The sequence below is a fragment of the Pan paniscus genome, chromosome 19 (genome assembly GCF_029289425.2).
Source record: "Pan paniscus chromosome 19, NHGRI_mPanPan1-v2.0_pri, whole genome shotgun sequence".
NCBI lineage: Eukaryota > Metazoa > Chordata > Mammalia > Primates > Hominidae > Pan > Pan paniscus.
In genome coordinates, this window is record NC_073268.2 from 64119658 (window position 1) to 64135649 (window position 15992).

At 40.2% G+C, this 15992-nt stretch overlaps 1 protein-coding gene across 3 annotated transcripts in view; it reads right to left on the bottom strand.

The window, feature by feature from the left end:
• CFAP52 (cilia and flagella associated protein 52) overlaps window positions 1–15992 on the bottom strand; it is a 62362-nt gene that overhangs the window by 12058 nt on the left and 34312 nt on the right. For all 3 annotated transcript variants that reach the window (XM_034942386.3, XM_003818087.4, XM_034942387.3), the window contains 2 exons: window positions 12977–13147; window positions 2678–2826 (listed from right to left, as the gene is read on the bottom strand). In XM_034942386.3, the coding sequence (XP_034798277.1) occupies window positions 2678–2826; window positions 12977–13147 (320 nt within the window). The remainder of the gene's footprint in view (window positions 1–2677; window positions 2827–12976; window positions 13148–15992) is intronic.

The window sequence follows — 15992 nt, forward strand, 5'->3', positions numbered from 1 at the left end:
CCCTCTTGCTATTCCTCAAATCCACCAAGCGATCTCCCTCCTCAGGGCCTTTGCACTTGCTATTCCTTCTGCCTGGAATGTTTTCTCCCCAGGTCTTCATATGGCTGGCACCCTCTCATAAGCTTTAATGTCACCTGTTGACCTTAGCAGTTTAAAATAGAATGCTAAAGGTAGATCCCATTTCAGCAAAGATTTGAGGAGGTGAGGGGGTGAGGGAGTGAGCCATGGAGGTATCTAGGGAAAGAATATTTCAGGCAGACATAAGAGTCAGAGCAAAGGCTCTATCTATGCCCAGTGTGTTTGAGGAACAGCAAGAAGAAAGTATGGCTAGAAGGGGTGAGTAGTAAGAGGAAGAGCTCCAGGTAAGAAGGTGAAGGAGGACAGAAAGTTACATGGAGCCTTGTAGGTGATGGGGGGGATCTTTGTCATTTACTCTTAGAGGGTAAAAGACTTTTGAGCCCTAAATATGGCAAATTCTGACTTATGTTTTCTTTCTTTCTTTCTTTCTTTTTTTTTTTTTTTTTTTTTTTTGAGATGGAGTCTGGCTCTGTTACCCAGGCTGGAGTGCAGTGGTGCGATCTTGGCTCACTGCAACCTCCACCTCCCGGGTTCAAGAAACTCTCCTGTCTCAGCCTCCCGGGTAGCTGGGACTACAGGCTCCCGCCACCACGCCCGGCTAATTTTTGTATTTTTAGTAGAGATGAGGTTTCACCATATTGGTCAGGCTGTTCTCAAACTCCTGACCTCAGGCGAAACCCCATCTCTACTCAAAAAATTACAAAAATCGGGCAGGGCGCAGTGGCTCATGCCTGTAATCCCAGCACTTTGGGAGACCGAGGCGGGCGGATCACGAGGTCAGGAGATCCAGACCATCCTGGCTAACACGGTGAAACCCCGTCTCTACTAAACATACAGAAAAATTAGCCGGGCGTGGTGGCGGGCGCCTGTAGTCCCAGCTACTCGGGAGGCTGAGGCAGGAGAATGGCGTGAACCCGGCAGGCGGAGCTTGCAGTGAGCGGAGATCGCGCCACTGCACTCCAGCCTGGGCGACAGAGCAAGACTCCGTCTCTAAAAAAAAAAAATTACAAAAATTAGCTGGGCATGGTGGCGCATGCTTGTAATCACAGCTATGTAAATCAGGTCCAGGTGCGGTGGCTCACGCCTCGGCCTCCAAAGTGCTGGGATTACAGGCGTGAGCCACCGCGCCTGGCCCTGACTTACATTTTAAAACAGACCTCTGGCTTCTGGCTTCTGTGTCGAAAACAGACTGCGGGAAAGTATGCTCGGTGAGAAGAGAAGCAAGGAGACCTGGTAGGAAGGTACGAGGGCAATCTAGGGGAGAGATGCTGGTGGCTAGGATAAGGGGGAAGATAATGAGGGGTGAGGGACCTTGGATGTACTTTGAAATGAGCATCATCAGGGGATGTGGATGTGGGCATAAGAGAAAAAGGGGAGGCAGTGAGGACTCCAAGATTTCTGTCCTGAGCCGTGTTCGCTCTAGATGTAAGGTAAGCCCAGAGCTCCTGGCAGCCCTATGTGGAGAAGACATGCGCAGGGTGGGGTAGGGACGCTAACAAGGAGGAGAAGACAGGGCCAAGAAAAGAGGAGTGAGGACCGGGTGCAGTGGCTCACTCCTGTAATCCCATCACTTTGGGAGGCCGAGGCGGGTGGATTGCCTGAGGTCAGGAGATCAAGACCAGCTTGGCCAACATGGTGAAAACCCGTTTTTACTAAAAATACAAAAAATTAGCCCATCGTGATGACACCCGCCTGTAGTCCCAGCTACTTGGGAGGCTGAGGCAGGAGCGTGCCTGTAATCCCAGCTACTCTGGAGGCTGAGACAGGAGAATTGCTTGAACCCGGGAGGCAGAGGTTGCAGTGAGCCTAGATCACGCCATTGCACTCCAGCTTGGGCAACAAGAGTGAAACTCCATCTGAGAAAAAAAAAAAAAAAAAGCAAGCAAGCAAGGAAGAAAAAAGAAAGAAGAAAGAAAGAAAGAAAAAAAGAAAGAAAGAAAGAAAGGGAAAGAAAGAAAAGAAGGGTGAGATGGTTTCCTGGTGTCACCATTTTAATAGCTGTCCCTAAAGATCCACTGAACTTTTCATTGATGTGAAGCAGTATATGTACTTTCTGAGCACTGGGGAGATTTACAGATAGATTTAGCATAAGACAATACTGAGAAATTACTGTTTTAAAGGAAAACATTTTTAGAGATACATGCTGAAGTCTTTAGAGGTGGAATATCATGCTGCCTATAATTTATGCTAAATGGCATAAAATAATAAATTGAGTTAAAAATAAATTCCCTTTGAGACATCACTTCGTTTGAGTGAGGTTTTTATCTCTTACACAACAAAAAGGGTCCTCACATGGGGGACCTGTCCTTTTCAAAATCCTTTTCAAAATTGAACTTCTAAATTTTCCTACTAGAGAGAAAGATACACGCTATATGCAGCAATGTGGGAGAGGAGAAATTGCTATTTGGTCCTTCCTAGCTCAGAAAGTCTCCCAGCTGGAAGGAAACTCCAAAGAGAGGCTAGATTAGAAGCAAGAAGGGGGTGGACAGTGGGAGGCTGTTCTAGGTTATCCACATGTAGAGACTAGTATGGGAGGAGAGTGACAAGAATCAAAACCGCAGCTAGAGCCCCAAGCCAGATCTTGACATGTGGACGTTACCTGAAATGATGCTTTTGCCGTCCCTCATGAAGTCGATGCCGTGGCAGGTCATGTTGGGCACGGTGATCCGCAGCAGCTCCCTGTTGGATGATGTGTGCCACACCCTGATGTCCTTCTTGGCACAGGTTGCAAATAGCTCAGCAGTGCCACTGCAAGGAAGCCATCAAGAGATGCAACCATAAAAGATGCAGTTTCCCAGATGCATATTTGACACCAAATGTGTTTCACAAAAATATAGGGAAAGGCTGGGCGCGGTGGCTCAAACCTGTAATCCCAGCACTTTGGGAGGCCAGGGGGGTGGATCACAAGGTCAGGAGTTTGAGACCAGCCTGACCAACATGGTGAAACCCCATTTCTACTAAAAATACAAAAATTAGCCGGGTATGGTGGTGCATGCCTGTAATCCCAGCTACTCAGGAGGCTGAGGCAGGAGAATCGCTTGAACCTGGAAGGCAGAGGTTGCAATGAGCCAAGATGTGGCCACTGCACTCCAGCCTGGGTGACAGAGCTAGGCTCCATCTCAAAAAAAAAAAAAAAACAGAATATAGGGAAGGATGCCTTTTATTATCTGAAGCCTTGATGATTGTCTTACAGACCATTTGAAACATCTTGTGTAAACGGTATTTAATGCCCTCTAATCATCTGTGGACCATCTTTTGTAGTCCTTTCTCTTTAGGAAGGGTTGGGACAAAGTTGCTCAAAAAGAATAAGCCAATTTAAAATTCTCACAAAGTCTTGGTAGACTGGAGGATAGTAACATTTGTCTTTTCTATAAAACTACTTTATTGAGGCCTGATGTGGTGGCTGACACCTGTAATCCCAGCACTTTGGGAGGCCAAGAAAGGAGGATCCCATGACTTGAGGCCAGGAGTTCAAGACCAGCCTGGGCAACATAGTGAGACCCTGCCTCCCCCAAAAATAAAAATATATAAAAATTAGCTGGGTGTAGTGATGCATGCCTGTGGTCCTAGCTTCTTAGGAAGCTGAGGAAGGAAGATCTCTTGAGCCTAGGGGTTGGAGACTGCATTGAGCTATGATCGTGCCACTGCACTCCAGCCTGGATGACAGAGTGAGACAAGAGAATTTGCCTCTAAAAATAAAATGAAATAAAATAAAAACCACTTTATTGAGGTATGATTGACAAACAAAAAGCTGAACATATTTAATGTATATTACCTGAGTTTGAAGATAAGTCGACACCTATAACATTTCTTGAGATAAATACAGCCTTGGATTGCTTGTATTAAGAGAGAATAAACAAACCCTTTCCTGTAAAGTAGACAATATTTATTTATTTATTCATTTATTTATTTATTTTTGAGATGGAGTCTCACTCTGTTGCCTCGGCTGGAGTGCAATGGTCCGATCTCGGCTTACTCCACCTCCTGTGTTCAAGCAATTCTCCTGCCTCAGCCTCCCGAGTAGCTGGGATTACAGGCATGTGCCACCATGTCTGGCTAATTTTTTGTATTTTTAGTGGAGACGGGGTTTCACCATGTTGGCCAGGCTAGTCTCAAACTCCTGACCTCAGGTGATCCACCCACGTTGGCCTCCCAAAGTGCTGGGATTACAGGTGAGAGCCACTGTGCCCAGCCAAGCAGACAATCTTATTAAAATTTTCAAAAAGGAAAAGACAATGGTGCCAGAATTCAAGTTTGCAGATAATCCAAAACCCTTCTTTTGTCTGTCAAGCTCAAAAAAAAAAAAAAAAAAAAGGCAACCTCTAAATACAATGTAAATTACCGATATGTCAAAAGATTACAGATTATTCCAATTCGAATAAGAAGAAGAAGTAATATTGGGGTACAATAAAGACCATTTGGTTCATAAGTATAAATTTCTAGCTTGTCTCTGTGGAGATTAAAGCTAATTTTTAGATTTCAGTACATCTCAAGCAATGTCTACATTTTTTCATGAACACATTTCAAAAAAGAGTCCTTTTCTCTTAAGACCTACTCACTTTAGAATTAAAACAAAAAATAAGTGGATCCCTTCCACACATTTAATGCTTGGGGCTTAGTGTTACAGTTATAATGATGGACTACTTAGTTAGAAAGAGTAATTACTGGAATGAGACAACAGATGTGATGGGGCTTCTTGACAGACAGTCTTGATTAACGTAAATCAAGTCAACACTAGAATGTTAATATTTATTTAAAATTAGAGATATTTATATTAGATAATGCCTTTGGTGAATGAGCTCCTCCTCTGAGGGAAGTAAGCTCTTAAAGAGGTGTACTCATGGACCACTCATGAAAATCAAATATCATGAAATCAATGCCCCCAAAGAACTTTCCAGGCCAGGAGCAGTGGCTCATGCCTGTAATCCCAGCACTTTGGGAGGCCAAGGTGAGTGGATCACCTGAGGTCAGGAGTTTGAGACCAGCCTGGCCAACATGGCAAAACCCTGTATCTACTAAAAATACAAAAATTAGTTGGGCGTGGTGGTGTGCGCCTGTAGTCCCAGCTACTTGGGAGGCTGAGGAAGGAGAATCACTTGAACCCAGGAGGCGGAGGTTGCAGTGAGCTGAGATCATGCCATTGCACTCCAGCCTGGGCAACAAGAACAAAACTCCATCTCAAAAAAAAAAAAAAAAGAAAAGAACTTTCTTCCAAACTCTCTACCCTTGATGGCCTATCCACTTCCTTGGCAGTCAAGCCTAGTTCAAAACTGAACCATTCAAGTGGTAGATTGTTCTTAGTTTAGGGTCTGAGAGGTTAAGTTCCAGAAAGAGCCCAATTGATTGGATCATGATGAGGTACCAAGCCCATGTGCTCCCTCTCTCCCACCTAAAATCCCATGAAATGAAGATATTTATAGATATAGATGTAGCTATAGATGTACATAACTTTGCCCTTAACAACACAGGAAAGCAGGAAAGAGTATCATCACATAGATCAGAAACATTATGGATAAATAGAAATCAGCCAGATAAGAGCTGTAGAGAAAAACTGGGCTCAAAAGTATAAGCAGAGAGTACATCTTGTAAGGCTGGAGCACTGAACTGGTTCACACACATTTTCTCACAAATAACAATTAGAAAAACTGGATGAATTAACAACAATAACAAAAATCTTAATGACACCAAAAACCTCTAAAAGTAGATAGAAATCAGGAAGAGTTTGCTCTTCTAAGAGTGCAACTGGAAAGGGTTGAGAATTGTTAGCATGTGGCTTTCTCACATGTGGGAGCCTCCAACTCCCACAGCTATGGTGGCTGTAGAAAAAGGTGGCAGAAAAAACATAGCGTTACCAGCTAACAATGCTAGAGATCAGAGCTGAGGGCTAGAAAATCAGCTGGAATTTAAAGGGGGAATATCCTAGTGGCAAGAGAACCACAAGAATAAGATGGAAACTCTGGTTATAAACACTGCACAAATCTCTGTTGGGTAGCTAAATTATACATGTATCTCTAGCTAACAATGCTAGAGATCAGAGTTGAGGGCTAGAAAATCAGCTGGAATTTAAAGGGGGAATATCCTAGTGGCAAGAGAACCACAAGAATAAGATGTAAATTCTGGTTATAAACACTGCCCAAGTCTCTGCTGGGTAGCTAAATTATATATGTATGGGGGGAATACCAAGAGGAAGAGCAAGCAGGCAGAGACCAGGGAGGATTCTACTGTTTTTTTTTTTAATTGATTTTTTTAAAGGATTCTACTGCTAAAGACAGCTACATGGGGTCAATCTGAGAGGTTTTTTGTTTGTTTGTTTTTTGTTTGCTTGCCTTTTTAAGTAAATACATTCCCCAACTGAGCTCAGCTTGGATGGCAGGAAGCTGAACCTCACAGGCTTCAAGTGTCAGAGCTTGAGATTAACAGAATATTTGGAAAATAGGGAGAAGTCACTAAAAGAAAGGAAATCATGGAAAGGATGAGCTTCATCTCTGCATAAACCCTTGGTTGACAGCTAAATAATGCAAGCACACAGAAGAACCCAAGGCCAGGCTAAAAAAGCAGCAGTGGGAAGTCATGAGAATAACAGCTGATGCATACTATGGGGAGGCAAAATTTGCAGTTTGAGTCCATGCCAACAATCCTCAGAGAACAGAGTTGCTATAGTGTATTCTATATAATACTGAGTTTTCAACAACAACAAAAAATTATCAAACATGCAAAGAAATAGGAAAATATGACTCAAAAAAAGGCAGAGTCAGAAGCAACTGATTCCAAGTAGACCCAGGTACTAGATTAGCAGACAAAAACTTTAAAACAGCTATTTTAAAATACATTCAAAATATTAAAGGAAACTATCACATCAATAAGTGAACAGATAGGTAATCTGAACAGAGAACTAGAAACTATATATGTAATATTATAATTATATACCTTATAGCAATTATATATTCTTCTATAGGTAAGAAGTACAATAACTAAAATAAATTTACTAGGTGGACTCAATGACAGATTGGAGATGGTGAAAAATCTGTAAACTGGAAGGTAGATTTAATAGAGATTACATAATTTTAAAAAGATTTTAAAAATTGAAGAAAAATGAACAGCCTAAAGATCTGTAGGAAAATCTCAAATTACTAAACACAGATAATTCGAATCTCAGGGGAACAGAAGTGAGCAAAGGTGAAAATTCTTAAGGAACAATGGCTGAAAAACTTCTCAATTTGGTGGAAAATATCAGCTTATAGATTCAAAAAGTTTAACAAATGCTAAGAAAGGATAAACACAAAGAGAAAGACAAATCACAGTCAAACTGATGAAAGACAAAAGCAAAGAAAAAATATTGAAATATAAACAGAAAAATGACATATCACAAAGAAGAAAATCATAAGAATACAGAATGACTTCTCATTAGAAAGTCTGGAATGATGTATTCAAACTAATGAATAAATAGAAAATAATCGGGCAAGAATTCTGTAACCAGTGAAACTTTCTTCAAAAATAAAGGCTAAAAAAATGTTTCCAGATAAATAAAAACTGAGATAATTATTCAGTAGAGGCTTATACTTTTAAAAAGATGTTAAATGAACCAGGCAAAATGGCATGCACCTCTAGTCCCAGCTACTCAGGAGGCTGAGGCAGGAGGAACACTTGAGACCAGGTGTTTAGGCTGCAGTGTGCTATGATCATGCCTGTGAATAGACACTTGACTCCATCCTGGGCAACAGAGTGAAACCCTGTCTCTTAAACAAACAAACAAACAAACAAACAAAAAAAGCTAAGCAAAGTTCTTTAGAGAGGGAAAAGGTAACAGATGACAACTTAGATATATAAGAAAGAATGAAGACCATCAGAAATAGTCAAATATATAAGTAAGCACACAAGACATTTTAAATTTTTTCTTCTCTTAATTTCTTGAAAATGTTTATGACTCTTTAAAGCAAAAATTAGAATATTGCATTGATGGAGTTTGATGGAGTTTGTATAAAGATTTAATACAAACATATGAAAGATTATATTAAATGTAAATGGATTAAACATTCCAAATAAAAGCAGAGATTATCAGAATGGATAGAGAAGTAAAAACCAAGTATATGCTGTTTCAAGAGATGTACTTTGAATATAAAGACACATGGAAAAATAAAAGGGTTAAAAAAGATATATCATGCTAACAGTAAGCATAAGAAAGCTGTAATGAGTACATTAAAATTATACAAAGTTACTTCAAATCAAAGAGAATTACTAGAGACAAAGAGGAACACTTTAATAAAAATGTCAATACAGCAAAAAAGATATAACAAATAATTAACAGCACCTAATAACAGAGCTTTAAGATATGCAAAACAAAAACTGTGAGAAATAAAGGTGGAACTCTACATTCATTGCCTGAGACCTTAACATTTTTCTCAGTAAATGATAATACAAGTGGACTAAAAATCAATAAGGAGAAGAAGATCTGTATGACACTAACTACATTAAAAGCTTCCACAGAGAAGAAAAAAGATCTCCAAAGTACATATTGAAATATTCTATTTACATAAAGTTCAAAAGCAGGTAAAACTAATCTATGAGACTAGTTCAGGTAGTAAGTAGGAGGGTGAGGGTAGTGATTGGAAGGGGTGTTTGGGGGATGATAAAAATGTTCTATTGCTTTACCAGGGTGGTAGTCATATAGGTGTGATAAGTCACTGAGGTGCTTATTTATGATTTATGTATTTTGCATATATGTTATACTTCAATACAAACTCCATTAAAATTCTTTTTATACTGCACCAAACTGTTATTCAAGTCTGAGGGTAAAACAAACATATTTTCAGGTAAGCAGGGACCAAATTTTCTTTTTTTCTTTCTTCTTCTCATCATCATCATCATCATCTTCTTCTTCTTCTTCTTCTTCTTCTTTTTTAATAGAAACAGGGTCTTACTCTGTCACCCAGGCTGGCATGCACTGGTGTGATTGTAGCTCATGGTAGCCTCAAACTTCCTCCCACCTTAGCCTCCCGAGTAGCTGGGACTAGAGGCAGTGCCACCAACATGTCCAGTTTATTTATTTAGTTTTGTAAAGATGAGGAAGGGGTGTCTCACCATCTTGCCCAGCTAGTCTCAAACTCCTGGGCTTTAATTATCCTCCCACCTCAGTCTCCCAAAGTGCTGTGATTACAGGCAAGAGCCACTGCACCTGGCTGAGACCATATTTTCTGTATATAGATTGTTTCTGAAAGAATTCCACAACAAAAAGAATCTAAGGGGATTGATGTGTTAAAAAGAGAGAGAGAGACGGATAAAAGCAAAGATCTAGAATTCCGAATAATTTCAACACAGGACATGGTGGAGGAAAGGTGAAAATAAAAATATGCTGAGACGCTTGCCTTTTTGGCAGATTAGATACAAACATTGGTTAACTGTAGTCTTTGATGAAAAACTATATTTAAATATGTATATTAAAAATTTAGAGGTTGACTGCAGTGGCTCATGCCTATAATCTGAGAGGCCTGTGCTCTGGGAGGCCGAGGTAGGAAGATTGCTTGAGGATGGCAGTTGAAAACCAGCTTGGGCAACATAGTGAGACCCTGTTTCTGGGAAAAAAGAAAAAAAAAAAAAGAATTTTTTTTTGTTTTAATTAGCTGGGCATGGTGGTACATGCCTACATCCCAGCTACTCCAGAGGTTAAGGCAGGAGGATTGCTTAACCCCAGGAGTTCTGAGCTGTGATTGCGTCACTGTGCTCTAGCCTGGGTGACAGAGGAAGACCTTATCTCCTAAAAAAAAGAAAAAAAAACAATTCAAGGGTAACCACTAAATGAATACAAATAAAGTAGATAGTTTCCAAGTTGTATGCAGCAAAGGTTAAAACAGAACCAAATAAAACATGACGGCTACAAGAAAAGACAAAAAGAGTAAACACGTTAAACAGAAAAATATATAAACTTATCAGATAGTAATACGTATGAATGAATTAAATTCTATTAAAAGACTAAGACTTACCTAAAACTAAACACTAATAGGTTGAAAATAAAGAGTTGAAAAAAGACAATACACTCTCTTTTGCTGCAATGCACGTCTCCATAATGAATACTAGCTCATATGCAATTGGTAAAACTGCAATTATTTTTGCACCAACCTAACAGAATATTACACAAGTTTCATTGGTTCATGCATGATTTATCTCAGTATAATAATGCTTTGGTATATAAAGTAATAGCAATTGAAAACAAAGAACATTAACACAACTAAATTAGCAAGTAAATGAAGAATGCAGTACCATACATTTATTCTATGTTCTTCCTCTTAGTTTAGTTCATATTCACAACTCAGCAGCCTCAAGTCTTCTTAAATCTCCTTTTAGAAAGTTACCCTTACTTATTAAAAGGCGAAGTCCTATCTTTACTGCAGTATTTCTTTCTTATTAGGAATTTAATAAACTCTTTCTAACTGTGCTAATAGTTTATTAACATTGTGACTGGTTTGTTAGTGCTCTGATTACAAAATTGCATCAGTAGTAAGAGGTCTGGCCTAACCCCAGTGATTCTCAGCTAGGGATAATTTTGCCACCAGGGGAAGTTTGGCAAGGTCTGGGGACATTTTTTGGTCGTCATAATTGCAGGGAAGGAGCTGCTACTCGCATCTGATGGGTAGAGCCCAGGGATGCTGCCAAACATCCTTTAATGCACAGAATAGCATCCACCATATCAAGTTATCTAACTCAAAATGTCAATAGTGCGGAGGTTGAGAAATCCTGGCCTAATTCAATTTTTCCCAGAAGTCCTTTTTGTAATAAATAAATGATTTTTTTTTAATAAACAAATGAATTTTTATAATAAATGAATTCATGTATTACATTATAGCAAAAATTCCTAATTCGTAAATGTTATTTTAAAGGAATGAAGATGTGGTAATCTTAATATCAGACTAAGTAAAACTGATGGCAAGAGAAATATTTTGAGAGGCCAGGCGCGGTGGCTCATGCCTGTAATCCCAGCACTTTGGGAGGCCAAGGTGGGTGGATCACCTGAGGTCGGGAGCTCGGGACCAGCCTGGCCAACATAGTGAAATCCCATCTCTACTAAAAATATAAAAATTAGCTGGGCGTGGTGGCAAATGCCTGTAATCCCAGCTACCCAGGAGGCTGAGGTGGGAGAATTGCTTGAACCCGGGAGGCAGAGGTTGCAGTGAGCCAAGATCGTGCCACTGCACTCCAGCATGGCAACAGAGCGAGACTCAGTCTCAAAAAAAAAAAAAGAAAGAAAAGAAAGAAAAGAAAAAGAAAAGGAAAAGGAAAAGAAAGAGATGCAAAACCCAAACAGATCAATAACTATATAAGCAATTGAAAAGATAGTTTAAAATCTACCCTTAAAAAAAGCACCAGGGCCAAACAGTTTTACAGATTAATTCTACTAAAGTGCTTATTTAAAAAAAGAGGGGAAAAGGTGAGACCAAAAGAAAATGACCAACTTGCAAATAAAGATTCACCTAGTGGGAAAGCAGCAGCCATTTTCACTGTTGGAAATAACGTGGAAAGACCTAATCACAGGGATTCAGGGAACTGAAACTACAGCTCAAGATCTCAAAAACTGAGGTCTGAGGCCGGGTGCAGTGGCTCACGCCTGTAATTCCAACACCTTGGGAGGCTGAGGCGGGTGGATCACTTGAAGTCGGGAGTTCAAGACCAGCCTGGCCAACAAGGTGAAACCCCATCTCTACCAAAAATATAAAAAATTAGCCGGGCGTGGTGGCGCATGCCTGTAATCCTAGCTACTCAGGAGGCTGAGGCAGGAGAATCGCTTGAATCGAGGAGGCAGAGGTTGCAGTGAGTCGAAATCCCACCACTGCACTCCAGCCTGGGTGACAGAGCAAGACTCTGCTTCAAAAACAAACAAACAAACAAACAAAGAAAAACCCCCAAAAAACAAAAAACAAAACAAAACAAAAACTGAGGTCTGAATATAAGTCTTGCTGAAAGTTGAGTATTATAAATTAAGCTAAATACTGAGGAAGTTCGGAGCAAAAACTGACCAACTTCATGAAATGAATCTCGCCAAAGACAAAATGTGTTACAAAATCAAATACCAGAACATCTGACTGAAGCTCCTTTTGATATCAAAACTGCTGGTAGTTATTTGTTTTACTTGTGCTGGGTGAGATTTACCAAGAAATACAGCAACTAGATCCAGAAGCCCTCGTAATACCCACCACCATGAAACCTGCGCAATCTAGAAGACCTCAAGAGGTACAAATGAAAGGAAAGAAGTTTGAAAACAGGTACGACAGATACTTCTTGTCTTAAGATGGGGCTATATGCCTGATAAACCCAATGTAATTGAAAATATCCTAAGTCGAAAATGCGCTTAATACACTTAACCTACTGAACATCCTAGCTTACCTTAAACATACCCAGAAAACTTCCATTAGCCTATAGCTGGGCAAAATCATCTAACACAAATCCTATTTTATAATAAAGTGTTGAATATCTCATGTAATTTATTGAATACTGTACTGAAAGGGAAAAACAAAATAGTTGTATGTGTACTTGAAATATAGTTTCTACTGAATACATTTTGCTTTTACACCATCATAAAATAAAAAAATCATAAGTCAGGGACTGTCTGTACTAAGCTTTCTCCGGATGGGATTAAGAAAACAGAAAGGTTTTGTCAGGTACTTACCCTTTCCATGAGGGGTTTATTAGAAAAGTCAATATTCTAAAGAAACTCAAATTTGAATTGGAAAGCTAATATAATTGCATGGCAAAGACAATGGAAAGTCTCTTAAAATAATTCACCACGTTAGAAAAATTTAAGGAGAAAAATCATAACTATGTTCGTTGATATTGAAAATGCATTCATAAAGTTAAATGCCCTGGCACACTGCATCAAATCTCCACATTCTTGCTTTTCTCTTCTACTCACAATGGAAAGACAATATCCTCGACAGCATCAAAGTGACAAGTCGCTATGAGCGTCTCTTTGAAATCCGTGAAGCTGACACGATAAATGTGCGATTCTTCTGTTCCTACGAGAAACTGGTGTCCTTCTCCTCGAAGTGTGATAGAAGTGATGCCGCCTTGTAACTGAATCTTCCTTTAGGGAGAAGCACAAAAGTAAAGTAGATTCACTCAACCAGTAAGTAGTTACGAATCATGTGAAGCATGGCAGAGGATACAAATCAGGCATATAATTTCAGACACGCCCTCACAGAAGTGACACAGTTGAAAAGGCAGGAGTTACTCACAAGTTGGTGTACCCACGAACAGCAAATCCAGAGGTCAGCATAGGTTAAAGTAGTCAGGGAAGCTTCTTCAGTGAGATAACGTTTTGACATGGGTTGTGCAATGCAGGCAGGATTTGGGTAGAGGGAATATTCCAGGCAGGCATATGGGTACAAATGACCACAGCAACTAACCCCTTTATTAATTCCACTTCTGAAAAATAATCCTAAAATCAGGGGGAAGATGCTTTATGTCAAAGGATGCTATGATAACCCTATCTGAAAGAGTAAAAGGTTGGAAACAACCTAAATACCCAGTTGTAATGGAATAGTTAAATGATCTATGGAACATCAGCTTCATAGAATATTTGCCTAAAAAAAGTTTAAAAGATTATGTAGCACGTGTATATGTTACCATAATAAAAAGATTACATCATAATACTGAAAATGTTTATGATGCTTGCATTAAGTAAAAAATTAGAATACAAAATTTTATTTATAAGTAAAATCATTTCAGAGCTTGTACAGTTGTTCATGCCTGTAATCCCAGCACTTTGGATGGCCTAGGCAAGGAGGACCACTTGAGGCCAGGAGTTTGAGACTAGCCTGGGCAACATGGCAAGACCCTGTCTCTAAAAATAAAAAATAAAATAAAATCAATTAGCTAGGTGTGGTGGTGCGCACCTATAGTCCCAGCTACTTGGGAGTCTGAGGTAGAAGAGTCACTTGAGCCCAGGAGTTGGAGGCTGCAGTCAGTCACAATCTCATCCCTGCCCTCCATCCTGGATGACAGAGTGAGACTCTGTCTCAAAAAAAGAAAAAAAAGAAAAACTAGGGGTTGTCTTTGCCAGAACCTTAAGGAGTTGGTTTTTCCTCTTCTACATTTCAGATTTCTCCCTCTTCTCTTTATAATGAGTATGAACTTAAAAAAAAAAAAAAGTATATACATGAATGAGGCCCTAGGATAGACTCTCTCTGTAACTAGTTTAGTTTAGACAATGAAGAATTCAACGCAGGTTCTTGTGCAAGAAGCCAGCACGGGAAATACAGCGTTTTAGAGGTTTCTTGGTGGGACACAGAACAGTTCATGATGAAAGGAAGATGACAAGTTAAACCTCAGTTCTTGCACTAACTAGAGGTTTGTGACTCTGGACAAGTTTTCGAAACCTCTGGCCTCAGTTTACTCAACCACAGAATAATTCCTCCTTTACAAGTGTTGCAGTGAAGGTAAGGTACGCTAGCCCACAGATGACAACCAAGAAATACTGGCTATTGGCATCTGGGAACTTCAGAAGACAAAATGAAGCCTAGGGATAAAAGGGGAAGAACAGGCTGGGCATGGTGGCTCACACCTGTAATCCTAGCACTTTGGGAGGCCAAGGCGGGTGGATCACCTGAGGTCAGGAGTTTGAGACCAGCCTGGCCAACATGGTGAAACCCCATCTCTACTAAAAATACAAAAAAAAATTAGCTGGGCTTGGTGGCGGGCACCTGTAATCCCAGTTACTCAGGAGCCTGAGGCAGGAGAATCTCTTGAACCCGGGAGGCGGAGGTTGCAGTGAGCCAAGATGGCGTCATTGCACTCCAGCCTGGGCAACAGAGCGAGACTCCATCTCAAAAAAAAAAAAAAATGGGGAAAGGAAAGATCTTGGCACTGGAGCTGTGCATTTTGATCATACATCTTCTCTTTTCAGTCTCCATGACTTCTCATGTGAGCGGCCTTTTCAATCTACAAAAAGCCCAGCAGGTGGAAACCACCGCATCTGATTTAATTCTGCACTGTCACACAGGGTTATTTTGGAAACAGTGATAGCACAAACCTGGTAATAATTACTTTAAGTTTATCTTCATCATAATGGGAATGTACACACACTAAAAACAAAGGGTTAAAAATTAGAGGGTTAATTTACTATATTCACTTCATACATCCAGAGATAACCCAACATAGTTTTTTTTTTACTTGATTTTATTTCTTGCATCTTGTATTATCGATAATACTTGGATGTTATTTCTTTCCTCTCCTGAGTTTTGCTATTTTAAGGTTAAATTTCTCATCATTCCTCTCCCCCACCTCACCTGAATTAGGATTCAGGTTCGGTTGTAAATTAAGAGAGGAGCTTCTCTCTCTCTCTGTCTCTCTCTGTCTCTGTCTCTCTCTGTCTCTCTCTCTCTCTCTCTCTCTCCAGAAATCAGATTCCAGGTTTTATAAGTGTCTATTCCATGAGGTTGTCCAGGCACCAGGCTCCTGATGAATGCTGCTCCCAGCATTCTCTGGGGCTGTGGCTTTCAAACTTGAGCATGTATAATAACCTGGAAGGCTTCCAATATTGTTCTAAAGACTCCTCCCTCCCTCATTTCCCTTCATACAAGCATGAAATTGGTCCAAAACATTCTCAGTAAGCCCAATCTTGACCACTGAATTTAAAATGGCCATGTATACACTGCTTTTTTATTTAAAAAAAAAATTGAGACGAGGTCTCGTTCTGTCACCCAGGCTGAGTTCAGTGCCATGATCATGGCTCACTCCAGCCGCAACCTTGAGGTTGACTGATCAACCTCAATCAATCCTCCCGCTTCAGCCTCCTGAGTAGCTGGGACTACAGGTATGTGCCACCACATCTGGCTAATTTTTGTATTTTTTTGTAGAAATGAGGCTTCACTGTGTTGCCCAGGCTGGGCTGGAACTCCTGGGCTCAAGCGATCCACTTGCCTCGACCT